The sequence below is a fragment of the Aotus nancymaae genome, unplaced genomic scaffold (genome assembly GCF_030222135.1).
Source record: "Aotus nancymaae isolate 86718 unplaced genomic scaffold, 86718_ANA_hifiasm-v0.15.2.pri h1tg000077l, whole genome shotgun sequence".
Classification (NCBI taxonomy): domain Eukaryota; kingdom Metazoa; phylum Chordata; class Mammalia; order Primates; family Aotidae; genus Aotus; species Aotus nancymaae.
In genome coordinates, this window is record NW_026988492.1 from 12,762,340 (window position 1) to 12,778,239 (window position 15,900).

Consider the following 15,900-nt stretch of genomic DNA (forward strand, 5'->3'; position numbering starts at 1 on the left):
GATGTAATACAGTCATACATCTGGCAGGAATCTGACATAATACAGCTGATTATTACCCTCAGAGAGAGAAAGGAGTCTTCATTTTTAAATTCGGTAATATTTATTGCAAGTCTAATACAGGCTAGGCACTAGTTAGAGGAATGAACAAGATAAAGTCCTTGCTATCATGGAGCTTGCATTCCAGTGGGCAAATCAGACAATTCAAATGATGCATAAACAAGGAAAATTAACCAAGCAGTAGCAGAGAAGTGCTATGCAGAGAATTTAAGAAGGTGGTGATGCTTTTTTAGGTTAGGTGATGTTGGGGTCAGAAACAGATATCCCAAAATATGGGGCTTTGACATGTGGAACTGAAGTCAAAGCCTCAAGGTCTCTCTGACTATCTCCCCTCCTTCTGTCTCTCATCCATTGTCTCTGTCAAAGCAAAGGATGAAGTTCTTCTCTGAAGTTCCCTTATCTGCCTAAAATTTGGACCTGCCAAAGAAAACAATTTACCTCTGGTACATTCCCTGAGTTTTCATTAACTGAACTCATATGGCCGGAAGAAAGACTGAAGTCTGTCAACACACCTAAACAGACTTGTCACACACCATTGTCTGTTCTGCAGGCCCAACAGAGTTTGTCCCAGGCCATTGTATATTTTTCAAGCCTGTTGAATTCCCTTAAAAATCATTTACCACTCCCCTAAAATCATTCACACTTCGCTACCTCCCTTTCCCCTAAGAGAAAGGGTATATAACCATCCATACCCCATTGTAGAGTGTGTTAATCACTGTGATTCTCCCCCGTGCATATGTCTTTTCTCCTATTCATCTGTCATTTTCTGCTGATTTTCAGCAAGCGGAGCTGTTAGAGGGTGAAGAGAAAATTTTCCCTTGGACCCTGTAGTGATTAGGTTTGGCCTATGTGGGTGATCAAATTTAAATGTAGGCCTGAATGAAAGGAAGAAGCAATCATGCAAAGATCGGGAAGCAGAGCTTTGGAGGGGAGGAAGGGGGAAGGCCCAAAAAGAGATGAGCTTGGTGTGCTCAGAAGACCAGTACAGGGAGATAAAGGCTGGAAAGAGATAAGCTGAAGGTAGGCAGAGGCCAGGTTACATAGGATTTTAGAGAACAGGAATTTATTCTGAGTGTGATGGGAAGCCACAAAACTTTTCAATTAACTATTAAATAAATAAACATATTTTGAAGTTGAGCATGGTGCCTTATACATGTAATCCCAGAGCTTTGAAAGGCCAAGGTGGGAGGATTGCTTGAGGCCAGGAGTTCAAGAACAGCCTGGGCAACATAACAAGATCCCATCTCTACAAAAAATTTAAAAATTAGCTGAGTATGGTGGCACTCACCTGTAGTCCCAGCTACTTGGGAGGCTGAGGTAAGAGGATTGCTGGAATCCAGGAGTTTGAAATTACAGTGAGCTATGATAGTGCCACTATACTCCAGTCTGGATGAAAGAGTGAAACCCCTTCTCTTAAAAATAAAAAACAAGTAAACAAATAAATAAACACACTACATGTCTTCTTTTGAGATATGTCCTAACGAGAAAAAAAATAGACATTTTGAAAGAAAATTGAGCAATGGATAAAGTATTTTTTTAAATAAATCAACCTTAAGACCAACCTTCTAATTATTGTATTACAAAGCATTTGTTAAACAGGATTTTCCCAAAGAGTTCGAATATTACTGTCATTTCTAGGAGAGTGATATGGTTAAAGAATGATGTGTTAATTTTGAAATCTGATTTAACATTTTGTGATAAAGTAAAGGTCTGAGTCTAATTCCAATTTATTTAGATGCCTAGTTTTAGTGGCTGTCGTAGGGGAGAAACATTCCTTGCAAAGAGGCCTAGATCCCAGTGAAAGAAGTATATGGCTCTCACACTAAGCCATAGACTCGTTTTTTAGTTTCATTCAGCAGTCCTGTAAAGGTTTTCGCTAAGATTTAGCTTAGTTATTTTCTATCTTCCTTGATGTCAAATAATTGTTCTTCTCATGGACATAGGGAATAGAAGGATGGTTACCAGAGCCTGGGAAGGGTAGTGTAGGGGGCTGGAGTGGGTTGGGAAGGGTTAATGGGTACCAAAAAAAATAGAATGAATAAGACCTAATATTTGATTGCACAATAGGGTGGCTATAGCCAATAATAACTTAATTGTCCATTTTAAAATAACTTAAAGAATGTAATTGGATTGTTTGTAACTCAAAGAATAAAGGCTTGAGGGGTGGATACCCCATTCCCCATGATGTGCTTATTTCACATTGCATGGTTGATATGTTTTGATATGCATGCCATATCAAAACATCTCATGTACCCCATAAATATAAACACCTACTATGTATCCACAAAAATTAAAAATTAAAATAAATTTAAAAACAATTGATCTTACAAACTAGTTGAAAAGTGAGAAGTTCTTATATTTTGAATAAATGTATTTTAACTGTACTGAAAATCTTCATTTGGCAGATTTTAAACAAGTTGTTAGGGACCCAAACATGAGATTGCTTATTAGTGGCATATATCATTTTTGACAAGGAAAAAAAATCTTATAATGATGAAAATACTTTCACACATCTGTTTCCATGCTCTCACTATTGTATGGGCCTCTTTGTCATTCATTGTTAAAATATTTCTTATCTTAGTGACATTCTATAATTGAGCTTTAAAAAAAAAATGCCAGGTAGCATATTACTGATGATTATGTGCCATCAAAAAGAGGTTGGAAAATTTGCCCCAAGGCAAAGTACTGTCAGAGTATATCTACGGGGCAGCTGGTAGAAGTCAGCAAGACTGGCCGCTTGGCTGAGGCTAGTTTCTGTGTGAGATGGAGAAGGATTAAACAGATGCTCCAGGGTCACTAATACAAGTTATAATGTACTGGAGTGAAAAGTTTAGGCTTTGAGCAGTTGGTGTTTGGGCAAGAGCTTAAGGATCACTCAGAGACGAAAAGCTGATTTTTGTCATTTCATGCTAAAGTAATATTTTAAAAACCAAATCAACAACAGACAAAAAAACCTTTATGTCTATGTTCCCCTCCATCGCTAATGTTACAGGCAGTAGGTCATAGAATGTTTTTCAGTGTGCCTCTAAATAAACCCTTAATACTGACTTTTGCAACTTCTTTTTCTCCTTATATTTGCTTTCAATATGATTTCATCTGGCTAGAAATGGATTACATCTGGATTTCATCTTTAGGTGAACAACTCAGTTCTGCAGCCCATAGTGACAGCCCTAATGCCAGGGGGTGACAGTGGAAATAATGGCCAGGCTTGGGAGAGCAGTAAAGAGAAAGAACAAGTAGCAGATCTTGCCAGACCACTGTGACATCTTCATTCTCCTCCAGCCCTAATTTGAAATAGTGGCATCATTATAATCGATTCAGGGAAATGTGGTCTCAGCGGGTACTTAGGAGCAGGAAGAAAGGAAAACGAAGTAAGCCAAGAGAAATAAAATGCGGTTGTTTTGCTGCACCACAGATACTTTGATTTAAAAACTCTGTTTTGCTTCCATTGCTAGAATTTTTTACCAAGTTACAAATCAGAAGTAATCCAATATCCTGAAACTTCAGAATATATTGGACCAAAGTTTTCACCAAAGTTATTCTTATCATTGCCTCCTACTCATTGTATATTGTACTGATCATTTTGTTGTTTTGTGGACTAGTTATTCACAACTCTGGTACTTTATCCAGTTTAGTAGTATCAAGCTCTCAAAAGAGATAATTTGTGATAGGATATGTTTATCAGTTATTATCATTTCACAGTTATAAAATTAACAAATGGCAAAGCAGTAATCAAAACAAGAGACAATAAACCCAATTTTAGAAGGAGGTAGAGATCTGAGTATATGAGTTAATCATATTAAATTAACAAAAAAGGCAGAGCTGAAATACATGCTTAGGAAGCCAATGACCAAAATATACTATATACTAAAAGCAATGTAAAGGCTACCACAAACAAAGGCTACATGAGTATTAAAAAAGCTCAATTCTATTTTTCTTTCTCATGTGCAAATACATGAAAGAAAAAAGGAAAAGGGGGGGAATTTTTTTTAAAGCATCTAAAAATTACAGTAAATGGAAGAGCATGAGGTTAATGGTGACTTGTACAATTTTCATTTTTATAAACATAATTTCTCCTTAAATTTAAAGGTTTAGGTTCAAATTGGTGTCTTCTAACTTGAAGCTATTGAAATGGTAACAACAACAAAAACAAAAGTATATTCACACAAGGTAATTCCTTTAGCATGTTAAAAATATCCTTGGCCTATAAAAATGTTGTTTGCCCCCTGGTGGTGAAATTATTATTATTTAATTCTTTTTTTAAGTTAAAAGACTAATTATGGAGTCAAGGCACTAAACACCCTTCTATCACAAGCAAAAATAATACAGCATTACATATTTATATATTGGAGGTGGAGAGAGATAAAGCTGGGGCTGCTGTATGGATTAGCAAAATGAGCATGATCCAATAGTCATATTTAGGACAGCAAATTTAAATTTGCCATATCTTACCATTTGGAACTAAGTTTTCCTTAATCAGTCTCTATTTGTTTCTGTGTTGGTCATATTGCTAGTTCAGTATTGTAAAGAATGCTGCCTCCTTTTAGTAAATGTAATAACAGGCATTTATGAGGCATGGAATTTCTATACATAAACTATCACCTTTTCTGGGACCTGTTGATTGTGGTGAATAGCAACTTTGTACTGTTTTGCCTTGTGTTCCAGTTTGGCATTACAAACAACATTAGGGCTCAGCGGCAGAATGCCAAAACCAAGCTGTAAGGCCTGAAAGAATAGATGATGAAGAGGTCTGCAAAAATTTCCTTTTGCAGACTAATTGGAGCCTTTGAATATGAGGAAAATGCAATGATTGCTGTGTTCAGGCTGAATTGAGGAGAGAGTAGGAGAGAATATCCGGGTCAGTTAAAGGAACAAGGACAACACTAATTTTGAAATTTTCAAGTGATTTAAGCGAGTTACTAGACAACTTTGAAAAATTAATGATAATCCTGGAACTGTAGATGTTAGAAGAAAGAAATTTTAACATGGATTTTATTGTGACACATTGAAGTCTAGGGAAAGCATGAAACCTCACTGTCTTGAAAATACAGAGCTAAACTAGAGGAAAATGATGACAGTGGCCAACTTTTTAGTGACTAAATCGCTGAATGTATTTTCCCTTCCTTTGGTTCAATTGGATGCCTGCTCTTAATGCAGCATCTACTGTTTTACCTTAAGCTGAATTTAGTGGAGGAATCATGAATAATATATTTTTATAAAGCTGGAGCAAAAAAAAAATTAAATTGACTTTTTAACCAGTCATTATTTGGTAAAAATAAAACAAAACAAAACTTTTCTCCCACCATCCTGGGCAAGCAAGTGATTGGATACATTTTGATGAAGTAGGCAATTATAGCCTAAGTTTGATAACAAATGCCTTTAAATACAACATCTAAACATTTAAAAATAGATAAGTTATTTCTAAAACCCTTAATACAGTATAGGTGGAGACTTCCTATAAAATGACAGTAACATTTAAACAGCAATTACTATATACCAGGCACTAATTATTTCACTTAATTCCCACAAGAACCTTATGATTTGGGGAGTAGTCTGATCCTAATTTTAGAGATGTGGAAACCGAAACTTGGACATAACCCTAAGTGGTAGAGCCGGGATGCAAATGTAATCAATCTGGCTCTAGAATCTGTGCTCTTCTTCAGCATGAAATTATTTAAGTAAATAGTACATCATTCAGGGAGTGAAAACCATAGTGTCAACATGTTAGAAATATATTTATTATTTATAATATGAAGAGCATCTGTATTTATTTATGAAGACCTTCAAAATGATTAAAATTCAATACTGCAATACAAAAGGGATTATTTTCTAAGGAGGTGCTCCACCAAAACAATATTTTTCTAACCTTTGTCAACTCAATATAAGTTTGCAAATGGTGTTTGGATAAATATATTACTGAGTGAAGATAATGTTCCATGAAAGAACAATGATATCTTAGAATTTCAAGCTCATATATTTGAGAAACAGCCATATAGGAGCTAATGAGAATATTTTAAGATTTAATGAAGGTCAGATATTTCTAAATCATGAGGTAAACAGGCCACTAATGATGATTTAAGGAGACATTTGGACTTTGACTATAACATGTCAATTTTATATATTCAATTTTGTTTGCTATAGTTAAATTTGATCTCACCCAAAAGCAAAGGATAGACTACCAGAGAGTTTATCTAAACCTCTTTTAGACCTACTGGTCTATGCAATTACCAGTATTCTTTCAAGTTTTTCTTGGGAAAGTAGTGTTCATCATGATGCTGAAGTTCTTATGTAACAAGATCAAAACTTCTCCCATCAGCCTCTATGTGAGTGACCCACCCAACACGCTGGACTCTTCCACCCCTTCATTGCCAATGGCATATTCTTCCAATGCATCTTAGCCATGCATGATCATAGTCACACCTTGAACCTTGGCAATGCCAGCACTCACAAAATGATGACATTAAAAAATATTTATGCATGAGCTGATATGCTCCCAGCTCACCTGCATAAGCTCCATGATGAAAACAACTAGATGTCTTCATCGAAATCTTCACTTGAATTTTTCCTATGGCTATTTGTGTAACTCCTTATGTTGAACACATAACTCATTAATTTTCTGCCTTCCTGCCTTAAGACATTTAAGGCTACAAATGTTCTTTTTTTTTTTTTTTCAAGACAGAGTCTCACTCTGTCGCTCAGGCTAGAGTGCAGTGGCACGATCTCACCTCACTGCAACCTCTCCCTCCCAGAATGAAGCACATTTTCTTGTGCCTCAGCCTCCCAAGTAGCTGGGATTACAGGTGCGCACCACCATGCCCAACTAATTTTTTGTAATTTTGGTAAAGACGGGGTTTTACCATGTTGGCTAGGCTGGTCTCGAACTCCTGGCCTCAAGTGATCTGCCTGTTTCGGCCTCCAAAGTGCTGGGATTACAGGCATGAGCCCAGCACCCGGCACAAATATTCTTTGATGTTACTGCCTTCACTACATCCCACAAGCTTTTCTATAGTTTGGCAATGATATACTTAGATTGGCTTTTCTTTGCTGCATTTATCCTACTTGGGATTTGTTGAGCTTATTATATTTGTAAGTGGTTTTTATTCTTTCGTCTTAACAGCCTTAGTGAGACATAATTGACACACCGCGCAATTCACCTATTTACAGTGAATTTAAGTCAGTGTTTCTTTAGTATATTCACAGGGTTATACAATCATCACCATAATCCAATCTTAGAACATTTTCATATCCCCTAAAAGAAATCCTACAGCCATTAACAGTTAATCTGTATCCTTCTCTACTCCCTAGCCCTAATTAACCACTAACCTGCTTTCTGTCTTTATAAGTTTGCCTATTCTGGACATTTCATATAAATGAAATCATACAATAGATTATTTTTTTGTGGCTGGCTTCTTTCACGTGGCATAATGTTTTCAAGAGTCATCTGTGTCATAGCATATATCCATACTTCATTTCTTTTTATTGCTGAATAATATCCCATTGCATAGATATACCACATTTTGTTTATTTATTTTTCAATTGAGCATTTGGGTTGTTTACAAACATTTTGATTATTGTGAATAATGCTGCTATAAACATTTGTGTACAAGTTTTTGTGTGGCAATATGTTTCTCTTCTCTAAAAGTGGAATTGTTGGGTAATATAGTAACTACATTTAGCTTTTGGAAGAACTGCGAAACCCCTAAGGGGCTCCGTCATTTTGAGTTGCTAGCAGTAATGTGTGAGGGTTCCAATTTCTACACGTGTTCATCAGCACTTTTTATTATCTATATTTTTTATTATAGCCATCCTACTTGGTGAGAAGTAGCATGTCATTGTAGTTTTAATTGCATTTCCCTAATGACTAAAGATGTTGAGCATCTTTTTATGTCATTATTGGTCATATGCATATTTTTGAAGAAATGTCTATTCAACTGCTTTGCCCATTAACAAAACAAGGGAGTTGTTTCAGTTGTTGAATTGTAAGAATTTTTTACATATTCTGGATCTAAGTCCCTTATCAAGTATATGATTTACAAACATTGTCTCCTATTTTCTTGTCTTTTACTTTATTGATAATATTTTTTTCAGCATAAAAGCTTTTAATTTTTATGCAGTCCCATTTATTTTTTTTCTTTTGTCCCTTATGTTTCTGTGTCATATATAAGGAACCATTGGCTAATCCAAGGTCACTAAGATTTCCTCCTTTTTTTTCTTACAAGAGTTTTGCAGTTTTGCAGCATTAACTTGTACATTCAGGTCTATGATTAATTTTTAGTTATTTTTTCATCTATGGTTTTATGTCTTTCATTACTTATGTAAAATCCTTGGCTATTATATCTTCAAATATTGCTTCTGCCTCATTCTCTCTTTCCTTTTTTTCTAGGACTCCAGTTACACCTATCCTGGGTTTATTCATTGTGCACATGCCTATTAAGCTCTGTTCTATTCTTTCCATTTGTTTTCCTCTCTGTGCTTGAGTTTAGGTATTTTTTTCTTGCCCTGTCTCCAGATTCACTAATCTTCTGTTCTGCTATGTCCAGGCTGCTATTAAACCCATCCACTGAAATCGTCCTTCAGAAATTACATTTGTCAGTTCAATATTTTCCATTGATTCTTTTTTATGGATTTCAGTACTTTGTTAAAATTCTGTACCTTTTAATCCATCTTGTTCATGTTTTCTTCTACTTTATAATCTGTGGCTTTATTTCATAGTTACTTTAAAGTTCTTATTTGAACTTCGATATCTGGCTTATCTGTGTATCTTCTTTTTTTTAATTGATTATTGGTCAAATTTTCCTGCTCTTCTCATGTCTCATATTTTTTTAACCAATGTCTGACTTTTATATTAAAGATCTACAGACAATATAGATGATGTTATTCTCTTCTAGGGATAAAAATAGACAAATAGGATGATGGCCTGATTATTTCTGTCTAATCAAGGATGAGCTGGGTTAGGTTTGGGGTACAGTTTCAGTAAGACAGTTCACTTATGGTTTCTCTCTGTTCTTCATGTGTGATTCCTCTGGGCTTTTGATCAAGAGCCTAGACGGCTCCTGTCTTTTCTCCTCTGGAGATTCAATTCTGCCTTTGAGAGGTTTTTAACTTAGATCTTTAGCCTCTTTCTCATTCAACTTCAAAAATACTATAAATGTCTTGAAGGGAGAGAATGCTGTGTATTTGAGGCAGGCTCCTTCTAAGCAGAATTCGCTCTATGCACTAGAACATGGGATAATTTTACTCTGCCTATCAGGCCCAGCTGCTCAGCCTCCTGCACCACCCCACAACTCAGCAAACATCCTGTGGGAAAACTGGCTATATGTTTGAGGCTCCCCTACATTTCCAATCCATTACACAACTCACATGACAGTTAAACATCTTACTAGTTTCTCTTTTTCTATGTAAAGTCCCTCTACCCAGGCCAAGCTGGATGAGTCTATGCCCAGAATTAGTAAATGTCACCAGGGAAGAAACAGTGGATATCGTCACTAACTTAGTTCAGGTCTCAGCAAAAGATTTATTCAATTGCACTGTACTTTTTGGGACAATGACTAAATAGGTGAAGATGCCAAACTAGAAGTCTAAATATGAATATCACTGTGATCTTTGCAGGACTCTGGACAAGCAAGAACATCGTCTCAGGGCGGACATTTAATTTGGCAAATTAAATGCATGGAACCGAAGCCATAATTAATAAGACTTCAAATATGCTTTTAGTGTTCGGTATCTAGGGGAGGGGAAGACAGTAGTTATTTCGGGGCAAGTCCACGTGGGGAGTTCCAGATAGACGCGTGATGGCTATAATCCAGTTCCTTGGAGCTGGACAGGATGACTCTTCAAGAACAATGCCTTATGCCCATGAGAAGTAATATTAATAGACTCCAATTCTGTTTCAGCTTGCCCTTGGAAAGAGGATAGGCTCTCTAGATGGAGTTATGTCCTCGAAGTTCTCACACCACATAAAGGTAAAACTCAAGAGGGAAATACTAGACTGTCTGCTAAAAGATCAGGGTAAGAATCCTAGATTTGTGGCAATATGGCACCAGTTTCAAATGTTATATTGCACTTGATCCAATGATCAAATTAGGAAAAATGATGAATGTTGCAATAATATGCAAAAGTAATTCTTAAGATCATTAATTTCATCTTACTTTGATGGTTTACTCATTGAATAAACAGTAACTTAATTTAGGGATTTGGTAAAGATGACATTCGCTTTAAGAAAACTGATATATCCAGAAATAAACTAGGCTGGGGGCAGTGGCTCATGCCTGTAATCCCAGCACTTTGGGAGGCCAAGGCAGGTGGATCACATCACGTGAGGTCAGGAGACCAGTTTGCCAACATTGTGAAACCCTATCTCTACTAAATACACAAAAAATTAGCTGGGCATGGTGCCTGTAATCTCAACTACTTGGGAAGCTGAGGCAGGAGAATCCTCTGAACCTGGAAGGCAGAGGCTGCAGTGAACTGAGATGGAACCATTGCACTCCAACCTGGGCAACATGAGTGAAATTCCCTCTCTAAATAAGTAAATAAGTAAAATCTGTGGTGGGGAATGGTGGCAGGGAGGTATTCATAGGATTCAATTCAACTAATTGAGGGCTATCATGTGCTATGCATTGTGCTTAGTACTAGGGATACTCAGAAAAGGCAATTCCCCTTGCTATGGACTAAATGTTTGCATCTTTCCAAAATTCATGGGTTGAAGTTCTAATCTCCAAGGTGATGATACCTGGAGGTTGGACCTTTGGGAGATAATTAGGTTTAGATGAACTTATGAAGGTGAGCCCCCCATAATGGGATTAGTGCTCTTAAGAGACTTGAGAACTCTTTTTTTTTTTTTTTTTTTTTGAGACTGTCTCACTCTGTCACCCAGGCTGGAGTGCAGTGGTGTGAGATCTCTACTCACTGTAACCTCTGCCTTCTGAGTTTCAAGTAATTCTTCTGCCTCAGGCTCCAGAGTAGCTGGGACTACGGGAACGAGCTACCCCCAGCTAATTTTTGTATTTTTAGTAGCGGGATTTCATCAAATTGGTCACGCTGGTCTCAAACTTCTGGTTTCAAGTGATCCACCCACCTCAGCCTCCCAAAGTTCTAGGATTACAGGCGTGAGCTGCCACGCCTGGCAGAGAACTCTTACCTATCTATCCATCCATCCATTATCCCTTCTTCCTTGGCCACGTGAGGATACAGCAAGAAGACGGCCATCTGCAAACCAGGAAGAAGGCTTCATCAGAACCCAACCATGCTGGCACCCTGACCCTGAACTTCCCAACCTCCAAAACTGTAAAAAATAAATATCTGTTGTTTAAGTCACCCAGTCTAAAGTATTTTGTATAGCAGCCCTCATGATAGATTAAAATGTGAATAATTCAAGCATATCTATTATTTTTAAGCAAGATAACTTGCATTCATTTATGACTTCATTCAAAAATATTTCTAAAACTCCATGATACCAAGATTTACATTTATTTTTGACTTTAAAGTATTTTTTAAACTTCATACTAGGATTTCTTCAGTAAGATTTGCTTCCTAGTGTTTTTCTAACCCTTATCTAACATAATAGTATATTCTGACTATGAGAGAGAAGTAGCTTTATCATTCCACTTTTGAGCTTAACTAACTAGATCCAAGATGGAAAGAGCATGAGGTCAAACTTTCAAAATTGAGCTAGCTTTCTGAGTTTTACTGGCATTTTTTGCTTTCTTCTTCCTCAACAAGAGTAAAGAGTCAGGGAAGAGAAATGTGAGAAAGACAAAAGGAAAATAGAGTTCACACAAGAGAATTGTGGCGGAGAAAATAAATTGAAAAGAGGCTGAACAGAAGCAATGCAAGACTAGGAGGTGAGACATTGTTATGGAAGAGAGAAGAGGTTTTTAGCCTTTTTTTTAAAAAAAGAAAAATCTCAATTGAGGTCTGTTTTCAAAAGAACCCCATCTGGAGGTGGGCTAAGGTGGATAAACTACATTTCTCCTCCAACTATGATTGAGTTGCCATTATTTATTCTACCAGGCCATTTTATGGTATTATGCCTGTAAATCTTATAATTAGAAGCCTACTTTTTGTATTGGTTTGAATTCCTTTTCTGCACCATCTCTCTCTACTTACTAGATTTGCCCCTTTTAGACCCTGGTTCAACTCGTCCTGTCTTTGCTGATGGGCTAATTAAATGCATGGAACCGAAGCCATAATTAATAAGACTTCAAATATGCTTTTAGTGTTCGGTATCTAGGGGAGGGGAAGATAGTAGCTATTTCGGGGCAAGTCCATGTGGGGAGTTCCAGATGGACGCATGATGGCTATAATCGTCCCTGTCTCTTAGCCCGTGTGGGCACAGGTATAGTTCCTTAGTGCGTGAGACCTACTGAGAGGCATTTCTCCCAGGCCCAGATCTGGGGCGCCCGGCGTCCCGACTTCCGGCCACGCCCCCTTTCCCGCGGTTGCTAGGAGACGTGATGTCACCGGAAGAGAGGCCTGGGATAGGCTGACGCGAAGGGAAGCCTCTCCCCCCTGTGCAGCCCCAGCGCCGGGCGCTGGCTCTCCAGCTGAGTGTAGGCCTAGGGGCGAGGGTCGGCGGAAGGTGGCTCCGGCTGCGGCCCCGCCTGCCCACTTACCTGTCCAGCCGCCGGCTCCCGCCACCTCCGCGCTCCCTCTGGGGCCGGCCGCCCGGCGGGTCACTCCGGTGCGTCTGCCCGCGCTTTTCACTGACAGGCGCTGTTCCCCACAACCTGCGCCGCCCGCCACGTCCCTGCTCTCGGCCGACGGCGCTGCGCTGCGGGTGACCTTTCCGAGCCCAGCGCGATGACGGCTCCTTGCTCCTGGCCGGCTCAGCTTCTTGGGCGCCGCCAGCTCAGGCTGGTGCCGTTCCCGCCGTCACCGCCGCGGACGCCGCTCCTGTGGCTGTTGCTGCTGCTCCTGCTAGCGGCGGTGGCGCCGGCGCGCGGCTGGGAGAGCGGAGACCTGGAGTTGTTTGACTTGGTGGAGGAGGTGCAGCTCAACTTCTATCAGTTCCTCGGGGTGCAGCAGGTAAGCGCGGAGGCGCGCGGGGCCGGGCGGAGAGGGGCCAGGGCAGGCGGCAGGCCACCCGGGTTTCTCCGAGAGAGCCGAGCACGGTGGGCAAGGCTTGGTCACCCCGGGCTCTGGCTGCCCTCAGCCCGGGCCACCAGGGTCCCCAGCCTCGGAAGGACATGTCCGCCTTCCCCAGATCCTCACTCCTGCTCCAACTTTTCTAGTCTCAGTTTCAGTGACAGGCTGGACGGCGTCTCCAGCCTGAGGTGGGACGCCTTCTCTCTGCTCTGCCGTTCTGGGGAAGAGCCTTCCCCCTCCAGCTGTGCTGGAGGAAGAAGAACGAGTAGTGTGGGTAGACTTTTTTTTTTTTTAATTTAACACCTAACCTTTGCCTTCCTGTCCCCCTGAATGTGAGAAAGAGCAGCCACTTCTCACCCTAAATGGTCATCTTCCACCGACACTTACCCTCATCCTTATTCTTATTTCAGCTGCCTCCCTCCGCTTCCCTTCTGGGAAGATAGGAAAGCACTGCGGCCAGTGTCTGTGTTGCAGAAGTTTTTCTTACCTTGCACTTTGTCACCTTTTTAGCCTGTTAGGTAGGGGTTCCTATCGCAGTTTAGAAATCTGGAGGAATTTGAAACCTCTACCAAGTTGGAGCTGTTAAGTTTTTTGAGCAGCAGAGAACTTGGGGTGCGATTGGAAGAGAAGCCCCCAACCAGTAATGGTGGATTGGATTGTTGTTGTTTTTTTTATTTTCCTGTTGTTTCATTTCGCTTTCTTTTTTAGCTTGAGACATTAACTCGTAAAATCCATATGTTGCTTTAGTTATACCATTGAGGGTGGTTGAGTGAGGGTAGATATCCAGTCTCTCTACCTGAAGCCTCGTGCCAAGGAGAAGATGACATTTCGCGGATTTCAGGCTTGTGGGGTGAAAGATGTACACTTTACACTATCTGATTGAGCCCTTTGTACAATGCTTTGAATAGTTATGGGAGTAAAAAATTAATGTTTACTATAATTGTCATTCAAGGCACACTTCACGTGACTAGATATGACATGTACATCCCCTCCCCCCTTAGGTTATCATAAATGTGGGTGAACTATTGAACTTTCACTGAATTTTAATTTTCAAACATGGCATTTTCATTCCATTACTGAATATAAAATTGCTACGTTGCCAGGGTACCGTGAGTTTAACAATTTTTTATTTTTGTAAGAGTTACAAAGTATAGGCATTTCACACTTCAGATTCATATGTGCAAGCAACTCGGTAGTAACCATGTTTATGATCTATTACCTGGTGCCACTCCCTGCACATAGAGACACTATATACCTCATTTTCAAAGTAAATGTTGGAGTATGCATAAAAATAATTAGGGAAACTCTAACTCTGATGACTTTTAAGAATGACTTTAATATTAGGAATAATTAGAATTTATCATTGATTACATTCTGTAGGTTTTACACATAACCTATCCAAAAATCTTGAAGATTCAGTTATTCATGAAAAACTAAGTGCCTTTAAGAGAACAGAAATTCAGTATCAGTAGTTTAAAATTTAGATTATGTAATCTAGCCTTTCATGTGAACTCTCAGAATTTTCATTTATAATTTCATTAACTTGATTTGCATAGTTAATTAGGAAGTGTGAACAACCAGAGCACTCAACTTTCTGGGGAAAGATAAGAAAATAAAGAAGCATAGGTAATCGAGAAGATTGTTTGTCAAGGTATAATTTGATAATGACTTTCAGAAAACGGAAATTTGGTGGAGACAAACGCAGCCTGTCCAAGGTCTTTCATGTGCAGTTTTCAAGCCAGAGTCGTTTGGTGACTAGCCAGACGTGAGGGGCCAGGACACAGTAGCTAGGCTACTGAAAATGATGACATGGCTCTATGCACTAATCTCTTCTTCTTGTCATTCATGCAACAGAGATTTATTTGGTGCCTATTGGATTTTAAGCATTGGGAGTTGGCCTTTATATAAAACAAAACTCCTAACCTTATAGTTTAGTAGGGAGAAACAGGTAGTAAACAACCAAGTAAGTAAATATAAATTTTATATAGTCACAGAGGCCTCTGAGAGAAATCAGGGAGTAAGCCATGTGGATAATGGTTGTGTTGTAGGCCATTTGGGCTGCCATAGCAAAATGCCATAAACTGGACAGCTTTTCAACAGCAGAACTTGATTTCTTATGATTCTGGAGGCTGGGAAATCCAAGATTAAGGCACCTACAGATTCTGTGCCTGGTGAGGGCATTCTGGTTCATAGATGGCACCTTCCTGCCTGTCCCCACATGGTGGTAGGGGCAGGGCAGCTCTGTGGGGCTTCTTTTATGTGGGCACTAATCTCATCCATTAGGACTCCACCTTCATGTATAATCACCTCACAGAGACCCCCACCTTGTATTACTGTTACATTGGGGATTAGATTTCAACATATGAACTTTGGAGGGACAAAAGACCGTAGCATAGTGGAAGGGCATTCAAGGAGGAGTAGACAGTAACTGCAAAGGCCAGGAGGCAGGAGCTTGCTTAGTGTTTGAGGAATAGCAGGGCAAGCAGTGTGGCACGAGCAGAGTGATCAAGGAGAACAGTAATAGGAGATGAGATCTGAGTTATAGGTGGTAAGGGAAGACCACGTAGGGCTTTGTAGGCCCTTGTAAGGACTTTGGCTTTTACTTACAAGTAAGTTGGGGGAGGTGGTGTTTGAACAGAAAAGATACATGATTTGACTTGAATTTCAAAATGATCTCTTTACTGTACTGAGTATAGTCTGTGAGGCACTAGTTACTTAGATGGATAATTGTGTATAGATTGGACCTGGGTGGTAGCA

The 15,900-nt window shown here is 39.3% G+C and overlaps 1 protein-coding gene across 1 annotated transcript in view; it reads left to right on the top strand.

Moving 5' to 3' along the window:
* Positions 1-12,567: 12,567 nt before the first annotated feature.
* Positions 12,568-15,900, top strand: part of DNAJC1 (DnaJ heat shock protein family (Hsp40) member C1) — a 226,393-nt gene continuing 223,060 nt past the window's right edge. Inside the window, exon 1 of the mRNA XM_012450115.2 lies at positions 12,568-13,083. Coding sequence (XP_012305538.1) covers positions 12,859-13,083 — 225 coding nt within the window. The 5' untranslated portion in view covers positions 12,568-12,858. The remainder of the gene's footprint in view (positions 13,084-15,900) is intronic.